Genomic DNA, 22,928 nt, shown 5'->3' with positions numbered 1-22,928 from the left:
CTGGAAATCAATGCAATACAAGGAATGAATTGTTGTAGTTGCAGTTGGTTGCATGTTGATTAGTTTACACATGGAAGTTGTTCACCCCCATTGTCATCATTGCAGTCAGCTTCTTCTGGTTAGGATTCTATCAGGTTTTTACCGGGAGACGAATTATCAGAGGTCTCCTCTTCTCCAAAGCAAATGGACCAGGTGATCAAAACTGGGAAAAAACTGAATAAAGCAGTTTCTCGTTTAAAAATTTCTCAGACGCTGTTTGACTGACAAAGGACAGTCCCCGGAGGGGTTGCAAGCCAAGCTGCTGTTAACATTTTCTCAGCTTGTTTCTCTGATAACTTAAGATCCAGACGTGATAGGCAGTGATGTAGTCTAATGTATTATAGTGGGTGTACTGTATATGTATATATTAGAGATGGTCCGATACCAATACCAGTATCGCATACTGCCTAAAACGCTGGTATCGGTATCGGGAAGTACTGGAGTTTATGCACCGATCCGATACCACTTAATAAAGCCCTAAAGAAAATCTATGTTAAAGTAGTTTATTTATGTTACTTTTCCGTTAGAGTTTAACCTGAGCCAGACCGACAACAAAGATAGAAATAATATCACATCCATACAGGGATTGTAGTATACAGTTAGTAAACATAATGGGACTTTGGGGAGGGGGGCATATCATATTGCGGGGTCTGGGTGCCCTCCACCAGGGAAATGTTGAGCATCAGAGACTTCATTTCCTGCATTCTGATACACTTTTATGAACCAATTTAATGTGGAAATACCTTTATTCAGCCTATGCAAAGATTAAATAAACAAAACACAGATGACAATTCTAAATATATCAAAAATATAACGGAAAGTATGTTGTTACGTGTCATTGATCATTTTTAAGTGGGTATATGGAAATCCTGGAGCTTTCTTAGTCGGGTATACTGCGTATACCTGCGTATCACGTAGACTACACCACTAGTGATAGAGGGAAAAAAAACGCTCTGGCTGGTTTTTATTTGTTTTTAAACCAATCAGAACCTCCCTGGGCGGCGCTAAGCCCTGAAGCAGCAACGGTGCTCTTGCAAAAAAGATAGAGGAGATAGCGAAGGGATGGATCAGGCACCTGAGAGCCAGGCTTTATTCCAGCAATGTACTGTACATCCGTTGAGCCAGACTTTATGGACATAAAAAAGAAGCAAATTAAAGGTGGATTGCGATTCTGGAGAAAGATTGTTGATATTTGAACTCAACACCCAAACAAATACACCGCTCCCTTAAGTGCTCCTTCAGAACGTTAGCATGTGCCAGATTTACCGTCCCTCTCACTCCCTCTTTATACATCCACGGCCTTTCCACTGTCCTGTGCACAAGCACCAAAGGAATAGTGTTGTGTGGCTCAGTCTGAGCCACTGTTTTTGTTTTACATGAACAAGGGAATTTTTTTCAGCGTGCACACAGAACAGACAGCTAGCGGACCCTGAGGAGATATTCGCTGAATTTGCAGTTTTTAATCAAGTTCAATTGTTTTACAACTTGTATGTTTGAGGATTTTCTGCTTTTTGTATATGTGTATAACAGAGGAGGATTAATTGTTAATGTTGTTAGTTGAAACACAGCTTTATATCATACCGTTTTTATTCAGTTACGTGTAAAACAACTGATATTAATAAATGTTCAGGGAACATTACATTTGTTTAAAAAAAAACAACAACCAATCGAGCCCATTCCCCAACAACGCACAACATGTGCCTGTGAACTACTTACCTCCTACAGTAAGTGTACAGAGATGAGTTTAGTCTAGTGTGTGTGTATATTTGTGTGTCTCCATTCTAGCAACACCTATGTTAACCTCTGAGGTGCCATAAACAGCCGCTCTCTGCGCCTCCACTGCACTCACTCTGCCAGGAGAGGAGAAATACATTCTGTTTGTCTATTTACATCCAATAGATTTACACAAAGAACACAGCTGGCATCTTTTTAGGTTTGTATGTTTGGACCTGAGTTAAAATCCGGACTCTCTGACCACAAAGCACACAAAACAGCAGAACCAGTAAAAAGGCACAACGTTAAATTATACTATTGTTATCAGTCACCAGGGTTTGTCAAGAAGTACTTCACACAATTTGATTGTGTAATGCATTATTAAATTTTACTTGTGCATGCAGGATAGAAAATGTTAGTTATGCAAGAAACGGAAGTTGCTTTCATCTCTTCAACATTGTCTGTTTGGCCACTTTAACCAGTAAGTGGCTGATTCAAACCAATGCTTCAGGCCGTTTAATCGGTGTTACACATGAAACGAAGACTTCATTAAATGCTGGCAGGCCTCCTCAGGACTCACCACTAATGACGGCTAAAGTTAGAGTTCAACAAGCCTGTCAACACATTTATGGCCTCCTGGGGAATGATAGGATAGTTGAGGTCACACGCACATACTGTACACACGCTTGCCTACTGGCTGCACTGCACGCTACTTACAACACTAATACAAACTTGAATCATTATAGCTTTAGTTATATTAAATATATTTAAGCAAAAGAAAACATGACATTTCACTCAAAACCACAAATGTCAACCTAAGTTTGGCACTATACAAAAAGGAACCATCCAGGATCCATCATCTGGGAAACATGTATATAGGAAATTGATCAATACCAGTATAATGAGATTGATACTTTAGTTTCAGTTTCTCTCCAGTATGTGCTGCTGCGGTTTCATCAAAGAAGCGATCTGGCTGTCTGTGTCTGTGTAAGTGCTGCTGCGTTAAGTGCCGCTGCTCCTGTCACAGTGCGGAGCAAGCACACTTTGCTCCTCCTCTGTAAAATCACAAAAACACTTAGGCTAAAGGTCATTAAAATTCATCCACCTTAATTATTAAAAAGTATCAGAATCGTATCGGTATCAGCGATACTGGCCCTGTATTTGGTATCGGAAGGATACCAAATATTGCAGTATCGCACACCACAACTGCCCATTGAACAAGGCTGAGAAAAAACTTTGGTTACACTTTACTTGAAGGTATCTACATAAGAGTGACATGACACTGTCATGAACGTGTCATAAACATTATAAACAAGTCATAAACGTTTATGACATAACGCTTCTGTCATTAAGTGTCATTCGTTTTTTGTCATGACAAGTTAGGGTTAGAGTTAGAGTTAGGGTTCATGTGTCATGACCGTGTCATGTGTTCATGTCACTCTTATGTAGATACCTTCAACTAAAGTGTTACCTAAACTTCCCATGGTTGAACCTAATTGCAAACTCCTGCAATAAAGGCTTGTTTTTGTAAATTATAACTTTGACACTCTGCTCCTGCTCCTACATGAATGAAGGCATGCTGTTTTATATATGAATGGTAAAAGCTAATCACAGGTCACTCTTTAATTCAGTGTACTGTATAATAACACATTTCAACCCAAACAGTTTTTATTTTCTCTCTGAGAACCAGCAAAGTGTTTTAATAAGTGAACAACTTGAACAACTTAGACACACACACACACACACACACACACACACACACACAAACACGCATGATGCGTCACCCGAGCCCAGTGGTCCGGTTTCAGTTTCCCATGGTGACATCCATTAAAGTCATGCTGTGTCTGCCCCTTTACCCTTAGACAGCCACATTAGCACCTGGCCCATTGGCCACAACAATACACCTACATGCATTATTCAGCCCGACTCCACTAATGAGGAAACCTCATCTCTCTCTCTCTCTCTCTCACACACACACACACACACACACACACACACACAGGTTGACATGTAAGCACTATCTGATTCACTGTATGAATTTATTTGTTATAAATTATGTAGAAATGGATCACCTCATGATGCTCAAAGCTGGAGGTCATGTCTGATCTTGTGGGCAATAATTAGATGAAATCTTGAATATACATCAGCTTTGAATACATTGAGCTAAGTACTAAACTAACTTAGTTTTTTAGTTCATTCAGCACTCTCTGCCTGTCAAACAGCTGTCTGCATTCTCCTTTATCTTCCTGCTCCATCACATCTTCCACATTTCCTCACCTTAAATGTTCATCCTCAGTCAGTCTGAGTTAACGTCAGTCTCTCCTCCACTCCCTCCAACGCTTCATCGAGTCTCTCAAGCTGTCAGTCTCCGCTGCACCTCCGTGTCTGGTTTTCTTTTTGCTCTGTTCAAACACTTTTCTGAAAAGGCAATTTTCAACGTGAACATTTCATTTAAAATTCTATTACATGTAAAAAATGTAACACCCAACACTCAAACAAACAGGTAAAAGGGAGACCAGAGGAGACATTTAGCCTCATTTAGGGGGAGGATGTTGTTAGGGCAGACGTGTTTTAGATGCCTTTAGTGTGAGGCTCGAGGCAGAGTATATAGAGTGAGACAAGGAAAGACATGAGAGAGAGAAAAAAATGGTCAATAGTAAACAGCAGATAAAAGGGTGACAGAGGGAGAGCAGAATTGACAGCAGCATTATCACTCTGCTTCCTCATTCACTCATTCATTGGCCGAGCCCCCGGCCAATCGCAGCGCAGGAATGCAAGGTGCCTTTAGGTTATACCCAACCCCAAAATATTAGAGAGCGAGAGAGAGAGAGTGAGAGAGCGAGAGAGAGAGAGAGACACGCTGTGGTGCAGAGGTTCCTCCACTGAAGCAGGGCTCCATCTCAGCTGTATTCTCTGGTGTTCCTGTGAATATATAACAGTGAATAAATTACAGGCTTCCTTGCAGTAGTCTGAGTGTGTGTTGTGTTGCAGTCGGGGCTGCTGCTGTGCTCCTCCTCTGGCAACAGCTGGCTGAGCAAGAGACGCGTGTTGAGATCTAAAGGAGAAGCATCTCATGTGGACGAAGGGAAAGGAAGAGACACAGAGTAGGGATGCAAAGTGAAGGTTGTAATGTTGGGATGTCTTTTTTTGTCCCACGTTGAGTTTTGAGAGCCAGAGAGGTGGACACTTACGGTTTGAGTCACATCAGCAGCTGATCGAGGGAGAGAGGAGTTGAGCGAGAAGATAACGTGGAAAGAGAAGTTGACAGTGGACGTGTACAGCATGATCTTGGGTAAGACGATATCAGAAAGCTATTCTGTCTTTGCTCCTATTGATTTGCTTGTTTTTTACAGTTACATTCCTCTTCTGCCAAGGTAATCACTCATTTCTGGCACTAACTTTTGGCTTCATGTGGTGCTGTCGCCAACTTAGATGCGTCTTAGATGATGTATTTAGTTTTTCATGTAGTCATGGTTAGAAAAAGACCAGTGAAAGATGAAAGGGTTTCCGTCTTTAGAAAATCAGTAGGATGGTGTGAGCAAGGCTCCTTGCTCTTCCTGTTCATGTGACGTTCCTAATAGAACTTCATTCTTATTAATTAGTGTGTTAATAATGAATCCTGTAGTCATCCAAATTATTCAAATATGCATATGCAAATTACTTTCTCTAGTTTTTGTGTCATATTTGCACATTCACAAAATAGCATGAAAAGAAATCCAAAAAAGACAGAAGAGGTCAAGAGGTCATTATCCTTAGACAATGGACCTTGCCTAGAAATTACTTTAATAGATTCAAAAGTGCTGAACCAAACCTGTTAGTTAAAATATAATAAAATAAATTATGCAACAATTTTAACATTGACACAACTTCAGAGTACTCCGAGATTATAATTTATATATATATATATATATATATATATATTATTTGTAATATTTTAAAATATAATTTATATGCAAATTCGTTATTAGTGTAAAAATGTTTTGTAAAAAGCATTTAGTGTATTTAGTTAAATTATGCTGCTGTTCATGACTGCAGAATATTACAGAGCTGCTCAATGCGTTCAGTTTTATTAAATAAAATACACAAGGACATTGTAGAATTAGCCTATATTAACATGCACATCCTGTACTAGATTTTTATTTAAAAGACTAAAACGCAGATTCGTTAGATCAATTCATTTTGTATCAATGTGACGCAGTTACAAACAGTAGACTTTAGACTTTTTCAGTTTCAACATTTTATCAATATTAACGCTTTCTTCTACAGTAGTCTTAAATTTGATTAACTACAATGACCTTGTTCCATGTATGTGTGTGTTAAATAAATATTTGACTACTTATTTTTGTTTGCTTGCTCTTTCCCCTGCTTGTGTCTTCCTGTGATCTTCCTGTGAGTTTGTGCTTGTGGTAACCCCTCCCCCGGAGCTGAAGCTTTAACTCTGTATGCATTAGACACTAAACACACTGACTCAAGATCACAACAACATGGGGCGATGGGGTTTTATATACTGCATTAGTTTCCTTACACTGAGATACAGATTTAAGTCTAGAGACCGAAATAGTGTCCATGAAAGGCGACAACAATGACAGTGCTGAAAGGAAAGATGGAAGAACAAACACAGAGAAAAAGTATCCTCTCTGTCTGTGTATCACCAAAAACATATCGCCATTCCTTGTCAGCGCCATGTTAATACTTTATTTCTTTAATGAAAGGCAAAATTAAACCCATTTGGCCCATTTAAAGGTCCCATGGCATGAAAATTTCACTTTATGAGGTTTTTTAACATTAATGAGTTCCCCTAGCCTGCCTATGGTCCCCCAGTGGCTAGAAATGGTGATAGGTGTAAACAGAGCCCTGGGTATCCTGCTCTACCTTTGAGAAAATGAAAGCTCAGATGGGCCGATCTGGAACCTTCCCTATATGTCGTCATAAGGGGGAAAGGTTACTTCCCCTTTCTCTGCTTTTCCCATGGCTTTGCCAGTCCAGAGAATTTGGCCCACCCATAAAAAAATGAGCTACGACCACCAGCTGGTCAAGGCCACACTCCCACCCTCCACCTTGCCCCCCCCTCTCTCCTCTTCAATAGCTACAGACACAGAAATGGCAAAGCTCATTGTGGGACTGGCTCTGGGGGCTGTAATTCTGCACCAAGGCTGAATTTCGGGAAAGAGACTTCAGATACAGTATTAGGGAACCACTATATAAAAGCATCCAAAAAGCAGAATGTCATAGGACCTTTAAAAAATGGCCAAGGCTTCTTCTCATTCAGCACTATGAAACGTTTCTGGCTTGCATCCCTGTTCACTCAACCAGTAGCTATGAAGTAATCCATACACACAAAATCTCCCCACTCATCAATGTCTGCCAAAGGAATCACAGGTGCATGTTGTCATTGATAAGCAACATGACCTTTGAAACGAGTTAATGCAGCATGGGATGAAAAGTATTGACATTTAAAACGGATAAATGCGCCTGTCACTCTGTATATTTGACAAACTGACACATATTTCATATGTCTGCTAAGCCAGAAACTCATTCACAGAACAAAACCAGCACTGGTAAGCAAAGAAGGGAAGGTCAAATAACTAAAGTTTTATAGTTACAGTATGTATAACATATACTGTGTGTCCAACCCAAAATATCTTGTGGTGGATGGGCAAACAAAGCATGTTGGACACAGGACACATTTACCATTTACTACCGACAGTCAACATCAACAGTGACCACAATCTTTTCCTGACCTTACACTGGGATCAGACTAAATGATATCTGCCTGAAAATGGTAAAATCCAACATATGTTTGTCGTAGTAGAAGACCAATGGAGCATCTGGGACACCTCATGATAAAGAAACTAGTGTCAATGATTTTTTTTGCTAATTTCTATGAAGTGTCCTATGACTCATAAGAGCACAAATTGCTTCTCTGGTCACAAGTGAAAAAATGTTGAAGCGAAAGATGGATGATATTGGTGCTATTAGGTGGATCTGGGAAATCCATTCCATTTCTTTCCAATAACCTACAGTATGCATACCATGCAAGTTGTGAAAGACAACAAGCTATTATTAGTCAGGGTACATGCAGGCTACAATGTTTAGTCTACTGTTACGGTTGGCCAAGTCACAGCATCATCAAAGTTATTACAATTCATCCTGTGAGGGACATGAATGCCTGTACAAAATTTGATGGCAATCCATCTGGTAGATTTTCAGATATTTTTGTCATTAGGGTTTTATCCTCTGGCTGATCTGGATATCTGTTATGTGTTTCATGGCAATCCAAAAATCTCAACTTGCTTATCTCTATGGATAAAAGATTAGGGGCTGACCAAAATTATGTGCTGGGGACTGTGAATATCTATACATTTGATGACAATCCATTCAATAGTTGCTGAAATATTTAAGTTGGCAATATTTTGTATTATATTTAAGAGATATTTTGGAAGGCAAAGTATCTTGTCCTGCCGATATGGGAGTCAGATTAGACAATATCTTGACATATTTTGTCATTTTGTTTGGAGGACTTGTTGACCATAATTATAAAAGTACAAGGCCTTGAAACCTGCTGCACAAAACACTTATGTCTGTAATTTACTGGTTTCAAGGATGCTAAAAATGGCAAGAGGGCATTAAGGCTGAGCATAGTCTCTTTGTTGTTTATTGTCCTTAAGGTATGCAAACCACAGCTGAGCCACTAGCCTGACTCTTACCCCGCATAACCCAAGACTGAGCTATAGCATTAAACCACACTAGCCTTCAGTCTCCAAGCAGCTCCCAAATGGAGCCTGTAATTTCTTCTTCCGTGGAAAAAACAAAACATTATGCTATATGTAGATCAGGTGCATAATTCCTATTTTTGTCCTTTTTTGATGTTTCTGTCTATTGAAATTCAAGTATTCATTGCCTTTGTGTGCTCTCTATTGTTTAAGATCATAAGGACATGCACCTGGCTTCTGTATGTCTGATGTCATTGTTGTGCATGTGTGTTCACCCTTTTGCACGTGCCTTTGTGTGTTTGCTTGTGTACTTTACATGCTCAGGTTTCTGTAGATCAGTATCTGCAGTGGTGTGTTCTGCCAGCTCCCAGCAGGTGTGTAAATGGTTTGACACACAGAATAATGATGTGAGGAAGGGCTGCGGGTCATGTTGAAATGGTGGATCTCTTAATGGTCCTTACTTTGCTCTGCATGGTTCCATGAGGTGGTGCTCTCTGTTTGCCTCAAACTGTGCTACATCATGACTGCAGAGTAATGAAACAGAAAGTTTGCAGCCAGGTTCAGGTTGTTCCGACGCCACCCTTAAGAGCTTAAGCCTGAGAGTAGCCACAGATTGATATTCACAAGCCTCTTTATGAAACAAAGCTCCCAGGATCCAGCATCTTAACATTCACATAAGTGCCAAGAACTCAAAGGCATAAATGGCTGGTTTCATAAATATACTGTTAAAATCAAATCTTTACTGTCTACTATACCTTTCTGTAGCTTAAAGGGAAATTCCGGTATTTGTCAAACTAGGTGTAGACCTTCATATTTAAGTCTATTGTAACTATTGGTAATGATAAGATTAAATTCATCTCACAACAACTTTGCTCTAGATATTTAGGAAACATGGACTCCAGCAAGAGCTATGTGGATTGTGGCAAGGTGAGCTAGCCAAGGAACTTGTTTTGGTGGGACATATGCACCCCGATAAAAGACAACGCCACATACAATTATATTATATTATTATATGAAGTTAAGTGTTCACACAATACAGTAATGTGAGCTATTTAAATTAGCTTAATTCATGGTTAAACGTAATTTGCTCTTACCAGTGTATGGCGTTGTCGCTCTATAACAACATTACCTTACTTCATCTTGTGATCCTGTTATAATTACTACAGCCTTTAGAGGGCTTTGTCACTAGTGCGTAAACAGATTGCTGAAACAACTGATGTTGTCATAAATGTTTCAACTGATCCTGAGTCTTTGTGAGTCAACTTCATAAATGTGCAGACATGAGAGGAAAAAGCAGAGAGAAATGGAGTTCCTGGTGCATTCTGAGACTGAAACAAAGACTGCAAAAACTGCCTGGCAGTCAAATTCGTACTGTTTATGTGATAAAAATATCATGGTAACATTGTCAAAGTGAAGAAAGCAGTCCATTCAGCACAGCTGCTTGTAAGGGTTAACCTTTGGCTGTCACAAGCAAAATGTCAGACATGCATGAACAATTTGGGGTTATTTTGTTGACCAGGGAGGGGGGTCTACCCTTAGGTTGTCTACATGTCATGTCTTCTTTTAAGCATACACACAAATCCCGAGACATGGAGTTGGGAGGACAGATCATGTATGGTTCATTACTGATGTGTGTTTGCAGCATTATCTGTTCGGTTGTCAGTCAGAATTTGGAATTTTTAATACATACTGAAGTTGATCTTCTACAAATATTTCCACAAATGCCATGGGGTCAGTAGGAACACATATATCTGGGTAAATTGGATTTCCAGCGGCTTTCTGAAGTTAACAGATGGCATTCTTTCTGTACATTAAGCTGCAGATAAATATGTCTCTTTACATCCTCTGGTCACCTTGGACTCACCTCAAAACATGCGGCTCCCTCCCCCTCCTTAATGCTTTCCTTCTCTTTCCACCTCACCTCCCCCCCTCGTCCAGACCTCTTTTCCTCGCTCAATCGACTCAATCCACTCAGCCCCACTGCCATCATTTCCCTCCAAGCTCAGCTCCACTTCCTTGCCAATCAGGGAGTTTTTACCACTTTGTGATGTTCAATAATCCAACACTACCAAAAGACAGAATTTTTCATGAGAAATTGCTGGTAGGGAAAAGACCAAACACAGCAATGTACTCCCATCATTACATAATGATTTTAATTTTAACAAGAGAGGTGCAAAATCTGTAGGTGAAAACAAAAGCCTTCATTGATTGTATACACTGCATGGCTTCAGAGAATGGGGCTGCAGAAGGACTGGCTGATATCAAGAGCACTGCGTAACGCTTTTGTTTTTATCAACCTTGTTGACACACACACACACACACACACACACACACACACACACACACACACACACACACACACACACACACACACACACACACACACACACACACACACACACACACACACACACACACACACACACACACACACACACACACACACACACACACACACACGTTTCCAGTGAAAGAGGACTTCTGAGAGTTCTCTAGGAGGTGGCATTTAAGCCTGGCCACTGGGGCGCAGAACATCTATCATTAAAACAAAGTGCAGACTGAAATCAACCGTGTGCTCCTCCAGCAGCACTCAGCTCTTCACCGTGTCCTCTCTTCACTGTCCAGATCTCACACAGACAAACACAACATTAATCAGAGTTGAGCCAATAAGTTACTCCTTTTAGTGCATCATTCATTCAGACTACAAAGGTTTGTGTGTGTGTGTGTGTGTGTGTGTGTGTGTATTGTCGCCTGTCCCCAACTTAGGTTGAAATAGCTGCCTTTGACTTGAGGGTAAACTGAGCTGCAGTAAATTGGATTTCATGCTCGGTCCTTCACAGCAGCAGTATGCAACACCAAGACAGAGCTATCTTCCCCCTGCAATCACGACAAAGTTAACACTCTTTTTCTTTAAAGGTTAGACCCTCTAACACAGTTGCATTACATTTACACCACATAGGAGAGAGCTGATGTAACAATCAAGTTATTTATTTATATACTTATTATTTATTTAACAAAGAACTGGTTATAATGTCACCTGATGCCAAAATGTGGCCAACGAAACATTCCTGCCACAAAATACCAAATAGGAGTCATAAATCATTTGAACAGATGACGATCGTCGCCATACTAATGGTGTCATCTGCCACCAAATGTTGAATCAACTTTGTGCACAAAATCTGTGACAAAGACAGCCACAGGGTTTTGTCAGGGGAGGCTGGCTAATCTGCCACAGAAGCTCATTTCAGAGTCTTCTGTGCACAGCAGCCCATTTAGATGCAGATGTAAGGCGGCTGGCATCGTGTGCCAAGCAGGTCCTCTTGAGTGTGGAGCTGGAACTAAAGGTGGCCTGAATATAATTTTTTTTTTTATTTCTCTTTTTTTCAGTGGGCCCCTGCAGTGCTTCTGCCTCTCGTCAGACTTCATTCTGTTAGACAGCATGTCACCCAGTATCCTGTCCCATCATAGAGCACAAAGATGGAGGCAGGCAGGGAATACAGAGAGGCTCCAGCGACAACAGTGACATTGACATTACCTCTGTGATCATTAAACCTAGATTCGCTAAATGAATTGCCAATTTGAGAGGCCTTAGTCACAGTATATTGGTGTGTGCAGGCCTGTGTGTGTGCACACGTCTGGGTTTGTGAAATGTACTGTGACAATAAGATCCAGTCTCGGTTTTTCCCCCTCTCTGTGTCTCTTCATTTCTGTCCAACTACCTCTCTCTCACAATCTACACAAAAATTCAATAAGCTATTACACAGACATTGATCTTTTTCTCACCCAAACATTTGCATTAGAAAAAAAAAGTCTGTAAGATGAGGGGCTGGGTGAGACAGCGCTGTCTGTTCATTTTAGTGGAGAGAAGGAGCAATAGATGGTGAGGCCTGGATTTATAGAGTTTGGCAGCACTTTAACACTTTAACGCTTCTCAGAATGTGTCCAATCAATGCGCACCCTCCCTGCGTGGTCGGTGTTGAAGAGTCGTGGCATTCACTTATCTGATGTCATTGTAAATCACTCAGGAGGAGGGTAGGTCAGGGGATGCTGCTGCTACCCTCACACCACACCAAGCTGCTGCTGTGGGATGGTGCACAATATGACCCTGAAAACACTGTGTGCCAAGCCAACGTTAAATTCATCACTCTATTGTGAGCATCTGCACAGCAAATGCAGATTTATAAGTAACAGCAGACATGGTTTGACCTTTAAATTGTAATGTGGCCTTTAATGAGCTGCAGATTTACCAGCGTTTATTTTGAGTCAATCCCACATGCACCGTCCTGTAAATAATCACTAAATCACCAAGTCACCAAGTGAAATACACGATTTACTCAAGTTTGACTAATATTTTTCTACAAACTACAGTGCCCAGCTGAGCTGTTTAAGAAAATTCTAGAGCCTTTTTTAAATTAAAGGATTTATCTGTGACCCGTTTTTTAAAGATTTACATCTTCAGTAGGAATAAAATGGACAGTGGACTTTGCGCCACAGACAGGCTGGGGAACTCAAAGTCTTAAAGTATGGAGTAACACATTGTTAGTTTGGGTCTTTAGATGTGTTTTCTTCAAATATAGAATATCACCTTCCTTATGCTTTAATATTTACATTTTTAAACACAGGAATAAAAAGAAAGAAAGTATAAGTTTCTATGATAATTAAAGAGACGTATTTTTATGTTGCGATTGCTTACTCTCTTTCCTTCATGTTATCTGGTGTTGAGCGTTCACTCATTCCTGCATGTTCCTATGTTGGTGTGAACCAAGGTGTGTTATTACCGCTGGTTTTTCACTCAGCACAAGCCTTGCTGTGGTTGGTTAGAGAGGTGATAATGGCCGTCATGTGAGCTGTGGGATTCATGGCATGAAGGACATTTAAACCGTGACCTCCACTTTTATATCTTGTTTCCCTTTCTACCTTTTTAACTCCCTTCTTCTCAGGCAGCATATGCAAAAACAGCCACAGACAAATGGCAATAGCTACAGCTGAGCCTCAGCTGCCACAGCTTCCCAAGGAAGGAAGCAGTCTGAAAAGAAATGCCAGAAGGAGAGACTCCCCTCCATCTATTTCTGATCCTGACAGCACATTCTTAACGTCTCCCCTTCTGTCAGTGAAAGGATCCTCCTCTGCTGTTACTAATATAGCCTTTTCTTCCCCACATTTTGACAAGTGATTATTTTTCTTTTCATATGAAACTAAATTGTCATCACAAAGCGGTGGCAACAAAGGATGACTATTGCATATAATCTCAGGAGAAAAGGTTATACAAATGCTCTCGGCATAGCCCGATTGGGCCTGAAGGACCCTGCTAGTTTTTTACGCTAAATCGAAGATGAGCTACGGGAAGCAGAAGTGGAGAGGAGGGAGCAAAACACAGAGTATGAGGAGAAGGAAAAGGAGGAACAAAACGGTTAGAAGGGCTGGTGCTGGAGGAGAAGTACAGATGAGGGAAACACAGGAAGGCAGACAGAATAAGGGACCATGAAATGCGGATAAAAATTGTGCTTGGTGAGAGAGAGAGACAGAGGGAGAAATGGAGAAAAGGCAGATATCTGCTGCACCCCAGCTGCGAGGCTTAAGGAGCTTAGCCCTCCTGCCCATCACAGAAGACTCCTCAAGTGCAGGCATTCACCGCTGCTGAGCTACTACTGAGAGAAAAGTGAGCAAGAGAATCAGAGAGGAGAGGTGTGGGTGGGTAATGGGGCTCAATAATGCAGAAGGATGAGGATTCAGATTGAGAAAAAGGGGAGTATTAGATTAATTGAAACAGTGTTTCAGTTTAAACTAGTTTAACAGTAGGTACATGTTCTGATATAATGCTTAGCTTTAAAGAAACAGTTGACATGAAAGGCCAGAGCCATCTGTTTCCCATTTTCAGCCATGAGAGTTGTATCTAATTAGGCAAGAAAGCAGATGTGTATTTCCCTAAATGTTGAACTATTCCTTTAAGAGAATACACATCTTGTCACTAACATATTTGTGCAATGATTTCAGTTTGTGTTTCTGGACTTTATTGTCTACAGTATAAGACGAACACTTAATCAGATATATAAATTATAGGGCTTTATCCTTTTTTAACTTTTTTAATCTCTAATTTCCCTGTTTGTGCATCAACCACAGGAAGTGTAAACCGACCGGGCCCGGTCCCTGCCTTCCTCAGGAGCCCGTCTGTCATCCCAACCCCGCTGGACATGAAGCACTTCCTCCAGTTCCCCCTGGAGTCGCCACACCCGGCCAGCATCGGCCTCTTCCACAACTTTAACACAGTGAGTGCTCGCAGGCATACCTGCACACGAGTGTGAGCACATGTATGTGCACACATGGCGTCTGTAATTTGTTATCGTCTTGTTTCACTTAACAGAAGACAGAGCTGGTATTTAGTTGTGGTTTTGGAGCATTGCCTCGGGAGTGAAGGCAAGTGATAAAGTGCTGAGGATTTATACTGTATAATCCAAAATGATAAGGTGACAGCTGTTTACTTTTTATTCAGCAGAGTGAGTTTCAGCATAATTGAGAAAATGCCCAGGCGAGTGTTTTACTGCAATAAAATGAGTTACAGCTAATCAATTGTATAAGAGGCACATGGCTGGATTCTCTACAGTCAGCATTTTCTGTGGCTCCGTCTCATTTCTAGATTGGGTTTCATGTGAAGGTCAGCGTGGTGACAAACAGGGATGCACGTGCACCACACACACACACACACACACACACACACACACACACACACACACACACACACACACACACACACACACACACTCATCAAGCTTATCTTCATGCTCACAGGCAAAATGACCCTTCCGCAGGTTAATGATTCTTCCTGCTTCAGCGAGGACATTGAGTGTGGCCACCAATGCCAGAGCATCTCAATTCAAATCATTCTGTCCGCACAGTAAAATTTAAACACTGCTGTCATCCAGTGATAGAAAGCTGCAGCTCAGTGAGAGTCTTTAGCAGGACAACCAGCCTCCTCGTCCTTACAGACTGAAAGGACAGAGAGAAGAGCAAAGCGCCAAAAGAAACTTTTTGTGGAGTTCTGTGAGTTATCTAGAGAGCTTATATCAGGTTCACCAGGGTTACAGGTAATTTCCAGACTCTTAAGATTCTCAGGAATAAACTGTAGGTCTCACCTTCTTGCACAGTAAGGCAGAGAGAAAGAGAGTGAGCCTCTGGCACTCGATTCCAAACGCTCCAGAGGCAAATACATTTTCTGTAAGGCTAAAGGGTAATGCACATGTTATTAGTCTGTGTCAGTTACTCAGTTTGGGAAATAAATATTAATTTAAAGTTAGAATTCTTAAAATTAGTTAATATCAGACTGAACTGCAATTTTGTATTGCTTCAAGATTCAGGTTTTTTTTTTAAGATAATTTTGACAGGACAGCTAGGTGAGAAAGGGGCGAGAGAGGGGGAAGACATGCAAGAAATCATCACATGTTGGATTTGAACCCTCGACCTCTGCATCGAGGCATAAACCTCTCAGTATATGTGCGCCTGCTCTACCCACTGAGTCAACCCGGCCACAGATTATTTAATAGGCCTGAACCAATCAGTAACAAGTATCTGTCCCACATCATTTTCAGCTGAAACAGAAGCTGCAGGAGTGCATGCTGGGAGCAGTTAACAATTTTCATGTCGGGTGAAGAAATAAACTGATTTAAAGGCTGATATTTCTTTAGGTTGACTAACAACGGCCTGTATAACTGTGTGGATCTGGCTCTGGCACAGATGTCGTTTCCAATCTTAATTCTGCCTACAAAGGTCTGATTGGCTCAGCTGTTTCTCTAACCGGGTGACTAGCTGTCCAAGAGCACAACACCAGATGTAGAGGTCTGGAACCAGGCTCATGGTTGTCTTCAGTCTTCCTTATTAAAGAACTTGAAGCAATGAATGCTATATAAGTTGCTCTTCCTCTCAAGATGTGCCAGTGGCCAGTAACGTGCCATTTCAAACAGAACTATGTGACCTGTAGTACTAAATAGACATTTGTTGTTTGTTGTACTTGCTGTAGCCCCAAATCAACCAAGACTGAAATCTTAAGGATTTTAAATTGACTGGATATTGAAGAATGGAGCTGTAAATAAATTCAGATATCCATATGACACACAGCATACATTTCTGGTGCAACAAAACCTCCCCTGTTTGAGGGTGGAGAGTGTGAAAGAGGAGACAGAAAGCGGACTTATAGGTTAATGAGGTTATAACACCGGAGACAGATATATAGAAAGAGATCATGACGAGAACAGGTGGTAAAAGAATGGCAGCAGAAAAAACACAGTGATAGGAGACATGGAGAGAGATCAAGATGGTGGACAACAGCCACCAATAAGAGATGGACAATGAGAGAGCCACTTTTGTTTTTATCAACCTTGTTGACACACACAGACACACACAGACACACACAGACACACACACACACCGGGTCAAATAGAAAATAATTCACTCAGAAATAGACACACAAGCTGGCATGCATTCACCCACACACAATGTTGGCATACATGCACAGATGTAAACAAACAAATTTGGAGGTGTTACAGGTCCCCACACAAAAAACACAAAAAAACGGAGAGGTGAACTGGAGATACGAGTTAGACACAAGAGGCTAAAGTCTATAGATATGCCTAACAATGCATTCAAAGAGGGTTTAGGTTTTCAGACCAATTATATAATTTCCCCTGGTGCCTGGAGCTTAAGAGTGTAAACAGTCTCTCATTTGGCAGCAGCCGTTCACAGTCAGAGCAGGAGATGAGAGGCTGAGTAAAACCGCAGTGTACTTTTGGCTGCTTAATGAGGGCAACACCCAGTGCTGTGGTTGTTGAACCCTGCCAACCGGTCAGAGAGCTCACACGAGTCCATTCGAGTCGTTTAAAAATGAGGTAGTAAACATTTCATTAGAGAGTGACGTGGCGTATATCTCTGCTTGATCTTTAAGAAAAAATTAGGAAGAAGTATTAATTTGGCATTTCATTTGAGACAGTCCTCTCCATGACTTTATCCTTTATTAATCTTACTAAACATTTTAATTACTGTTGTTTTTTTTTTAATCCTATTATGTGATTCAAATAGGAGAAACATTGAGCTGCATTTTCTAATGACAGTAATTATACCTCTGGTAAATACCTATGTCTACCCACAGTTTATTTTGTGTATTCAATTAAATCAATCTATAAATGTAAGAAATCCAATCCTCAATTGTTGTTTTTTAATTACCAACAGCATATTTTTATGTAAATCCAGACTTGTCTATTTTCCATTTAATTGATTTCATTGTTTTACAATTTATATATATTTCTGTAGTTTTTAATCAGTGTACTGATTATTTAAAATGTGAAATTAAATTGCTTTCATTGCAACAGAACCCTAAAGTCCCCACTAATCTATAATATATTGGATCTCTTATCAAGGTAGGCTACTTCATAGAAAATATCTCTATTGTTTTGTGTTATATTCTGATATGATGTTTTGAAAAGCAGAGGTTTTGTAGCACACAAAGTACAAGTTTTTGGAGATAGGAGGTCTGTAATTAGGCCCTTCTATAACCCAGCATGAATTAAAGCGTTTGAACGCCACCCAAGAACTCAGGCACAGACAGCAACACCAGCTGCTACAGAGAAAACACACACCCTCCTATCCAGATCAATCAGTGCTCCCTCTTCAATTCACTCTCCCAGCTTTCTGCTTCTTCAACGACCCCCTGTCATTCACCTGCACCTTTTCTTTAACACCTTTCTCTATCATCCATAATCAATGGATGTTGTTAGGAAAAACATGGAAAACACTGACCTCTGAGCTCCTCCTGTGTTGCTGAATGTTTGATGTGAGCTCTGGTTTGTCTGTCCTTAGATGGACCCCATCCAGAAGGCTGTGATGACGCACACCTTTGGTCCACCTATGGTGAAGACAAAGCGGCAAATCATCTCCTGCAACGTCTGTCAAATACGCTTCAACTCAGAGGTATGAAACCTTTAACACTTTAAATGAAGGGTTTGCTTTTCTAGTAGCTGGCACAGCAGGTCTGTCAAGCTTTGGATTTCTAAAAAATGACAAAGCGCTCTGCACAGGGCAGTAGTTAGAGTGGTACTTAGCATTTAAAGAGGTTGGAGGGTGTTGTTTCTCTTATAGCCTTTCCCAAACCAAAAACACATATGCAAAAGTGTAAACAAAAATGGATTAAACAGTGTTTCAATGTGCTCAAATATTAGCTACAAATGTTAGAATGTCTGCTAACTAGCTGATCCTTACTGGACACCCGATTTGTTCTACACAAGTGTGTAGATGGTTGATGTTAGGCATTGACCTTGAATAGTTAGGGTCAGAAAAGCCCACTGGTAAGGGGATAGGACCTACACGGGGTCTCCAGTACGGATCGGGTAGTGACAATAGCAAACAAGCACACCATTGACCAACTAGCAAGTACTACAAAGTACTTCAAAGTATGCCAAAATTGCTTTACAGCCAGCACCATTCTGAGGGCTTCGCCAGAGGCAGTTGTCATTTCAGCTGCCAAAATCAACAGATGCTGGCTGGAAATGAAAATGAGAAAATTACCAAGCATTTTGAGTGGTTAATCTGCCGCCGTCATCATTGTAAACTGCAATATGAGAACAGAAAGTTTCACAAATGTAGCAACAGTAAATAAGAGGGACAGAACTTGATGAACAGTCAAACTGTCTCAGAGCTCTGCACCTGCACTCTTGACACATTAAATCATAGACCTAAAAAGTTAGTTGGCTGGAGTCAAAGTTAGTTGGTGATGGACTGTACAGCTGGCGCAGGTGACAACTTAGTTCACAGTTTCTCAGCTCCAATTTTAGCCTGTCCAGGGAGGAGAGCGGGGGGACAGAGAAAATCCCTGCCTGCTTAATTTATTCTCTGACTGCCCAGTATCATTTTTAATGTCCTTCTGCACTCTAGTACCAAAGGCTTAAGGGGATGTTGTGTCAGAAAAGCAAATAGAAGGACAGCAAGCAAGCTTCAGAAAGTTTAAAGAACCTTTCATTTCACATAGTGTATAGAGTATAGGTATTGTTGGTCTGAACTGTGTCAGGCTTGGAAAACATATTTCAGGTGTTGAGTATAACGCTTTTAAGTCCACTCTGATAAGATTTTAATGGAGGGGTGTGAGACGTGTGAGGATGAACCACAGCTAACACAAGTGTGTCCTCGGAGCTACCCGTAAGCTGATGGAGCACATATTCTGCATTTCACTTGACAGACAGCCCTATGCTAACATTAGGCAGAGGGACAAAAATAAAAGGGCCAGAAGTGATGAAACTCTAGAGGAATGATTATAGTGTCCCCATTAAATAGGAAGTAGTGTTGACTGAAGTTGAAAAGCAACAAGCTCATAATGTGGACATTCAAAACCTGGCTACTGGATGACATGACTGACATGTTAAGAGTCAAGTACTGGGCCTTTTACAGTGTGTATGTGTTTGTAAGCACATGCGTGCAGTGGAAATATTTTGATGGTCTGAGACCGAGAAATTAGATCGCACATTTCCTGGTGGACTACAATTTTTTCAAAGATGCTACACGGCCTCTCTAATGATCCCACAGGAAAACAGCTCACAATAATTCCTACAGTCAATTCTATTAGAAGTGTAAAAAAGACAAATTTCCTGAGCTGAATTTGTTATAAAGTGAAACTATAGGCCTACATCTGAATTTGTGAAATGTGTATTCACCAATATTGAAAGGGATTTTACGGATGGAAAGATTCTGGTATTTATGACCTACACTGTAACCACTAACTTAAACATGACTAGAAATCAAACAAAAGCCTGACATACAAGCCTGGCTAAAAATATAAATGCATTCCAGTGATGAAGCGCTAAATACTTGTACTCTAAATGCAGTGGTGTGTAAAGGACACAGGCAGGGAGCAAGTCATCTGAAACTTGTGTAACGCTGCCCTGTTCTCTCTGTGAGGGGCCGCTTAATTATATCTCCCCTGCTCAGACCTGCATGTTCTCACATGATCTACATGGGATACAGAACATGAGTATGGGTGGCTTACAGTATGTTCATATTTACATACTATAGGTATGTAAATGTGAATGTGCAAGTATTAAAATGCACGTTTGTGTCTCTAACTGGTGTCACGTCTGTGAGATGCAGTGGGATGTTTAATACTGAGCCACCTGCTTGTCCTGCCTGCTGTTTTACTTATGAGCCACGGTGTGCATCTGCTCTGCTGCAGCTCTACAGCACTTTCCACAGTAACCTGAGAGACTGGGAGCTTAAAGCACGATGGACATTCTTTAATAATGAAGGAATACTCTGCTTACAGTACAGTTCTTGGCTTACTCGCGCTGTTTGGGCTGCGCTGCAGTTCAAAGGCAGACACTCATTCTTTTTTATCAAGTCTTCTTCAGGTCATACGCCACCAAAGAACCATACCAACATTTTTCTTTCGTGTTTATGTCTGAGGGAGGCAGGGGGATAAATGGGAGTTCTCGAGTACTTACACAAAGTGAGAGAGGCAGATTGATTGATAGTGGCTATTCAGAAGCAGGTGCTTCTCACTGCTTCTACACTGTAGCCACACATGTTGTAATTATTATAACTATGCAATTCATTTCAGGCCACAGAGGACAGATTAGCCTGCCAGTGTTTAGCTGAGCTCTGCTGCAAGGCTGACGTCACACCATGCTGCATTAGCCATCGTCACCACTGCAGTACCATACTGGACACCTCTCTCTCTTTTTCCCTCTCCTCTTGTTCTTCTCAGGCCCACACCAAACCTTGCTTCATTCCTATCTCCTGTCTGTTCAGCAAGTGAGTTTGCTCACCATTTTAATCAGTTTTCATGTTTCTGCTTTCCCCTCTGTGGGGTATACTATATCATCTGTACCCTCTCCTTCTCTCCACCTCTCCAGCTTCTTCCCACCCCCTCTTCCTGTCGCTGCTGTCAGTACCCCATATAGTAGATTTGCTAGACCCACTCTCTCTGCTTTCTGTGCCTTTGTCGTTTTATAGATAAAACATCAAAGCATATCCTGCTTAGAGAGAAAAAGGATTTCAGGGACTTTCACTTGCTCTCATTTTCTCCCTCTTAAATCCCATCTCTGCTTCTTCATTTGTCTTAATCTCAATTTCCATAGGCTCTTTCGTAGCTTCCCTCAGCCCATTTTATCTACTACTGTATGCTGAAGATCATTTATATTTTATCATTATCACTTTTCGTCCAAAGATTGGATACGTAATCTTTTACATACTATTGTTTCTGCTGCATTCCACCCCCACCTCCGAGGCTGTCAAGCTTTTCATGCTTGAATTAATGGCACGCCTTCATTGATTTCTTAAGACCTGACAATGAAGGTCACAGGGAGAGTGAAAGTATCAAAGCTGAAGCAGAAAGAAAACACTTGGTAGTGGCAGCAAGAGAGGGGAAAATAAGGATGGCAGCACAAAGTGTGAACTGCAAAGAAAAGAAGGAGCATTAGGTATTTCTGACTTTCAAGCTCTCTGCTGTCATTTGCTTGTGGAGTTGTAGGGCTTCATCTCCTTGTCTAATTGCAGGGCTTTGGGTAGCAGCAGCCAAAGGATATAGGGTTACGCAGGCAGAGCTATATCTGCCTTTCTGTCATCACCAATCAGGATGAGGGCTACATGGGTAACTACCATTGGCAGTTAATACCTCAGGCTTACAGAGGCATCCCAAACACGTCCCTGTGGTCCCATTGCCTCAGAGAAGCATGCCACCCCGCAGAGTCCCAAACATGTACCTGTCACACGCTATATGCAGCTCCCTCAGCGTTGTTATTGACATAATGAAACCTATATAATCCCAGCAGGCCTCTGCTTGTGCATACACATGCACATATAGTCACACATCTTTTATTACTGTATTACTAATGAGGGGCTTACATGAACTATATTTATGCCCTAACACCTCACTCTTTCCTTTGATTTCATCTGATGCTGACATATCTGCAATATAGTCTCAGGAAGGATATTAAATGAAGTTAACTGTTCACACAATACGATAACGTAAGTTATTCAAATTAGCTGGATACATGGTTAATGAAATTTGCTCTTACCAGTGTATCGCTGTGGACCCCTCCAATCGAGTCCATAACGTGCCAGTTATATAGTAAATGCCGCAAACATTTTCTTTGGCTTTATACTGGAAATTTTCGTCCGTTGATCCGGACCAACATTATGTTAACCTTGTTAACCATGAAGCAACAGCAGTAGGAAATGTTCAGTTTGTCTTACAGGCACCTTAATAAAGCTCTGATGCGACTCACCTACAAATCACGTGCCCTCACCACCCCAGTACTTATCAGACCTCCTCCACCCACACCAACCTGCAGACCTTTGGGGGACAGAGCCTTCAGTGTGGCAGCCCCCACTCTCTGGAACTCTTCCTGATCAGAAATCTGTAATGCTGCAGACAATCTTCAAAAAACTCCTGAAAACCCACATCAGCCTCTGAACTCAGTTAAATCCTGTTAT

At 41.1% G+C, this 22,928-nt stretch overlaps 1 protein-coding gene across 1 annotated transcript in view; it reads left to right on the top strand.

Moving 5' to 3' along the window:
- The window catches only part of LOC114554612 (zinc finger protein 385A), a 33,515-nt gene that overhangs the window by 1,009 nt on the left and 9,578 nt on the right, over positions 1-22,928 (top strand). The window contains exons 2-3 of the mRNA XM_028576549.1: positions 14,586-14,731; positions 18,309-18,419. Of these exons, the coding sequence (XP_028432350.1) occupies positions 14,586-14,731; positions 18,309-18,419 (257 nt within the window). The remainder of the gene's footprint in view (positions 1-14,585; positions 14,732-18,308; positions 18,420-22,928) is intronic.

Source organism: Perca flavescens, chromosome 4, assembly GCF_004354835.1.
Source record: "Perca flavescens isolate YP-PL-M2 chromosome 4, PFLA_1.0, whole genome shotgun sequence".
Classification (NCBI taxonomy): Eukaryota; Metazoa; Chordata; class Actinopteri; order Perciformes; family Percidae; genus Perca; species Perca flavescens.
The sequence above is the reverse complement of the archived record's forward strand: the minus strand, read 5'-3'. Positions and strand labels throughout refer to the sequence as shown.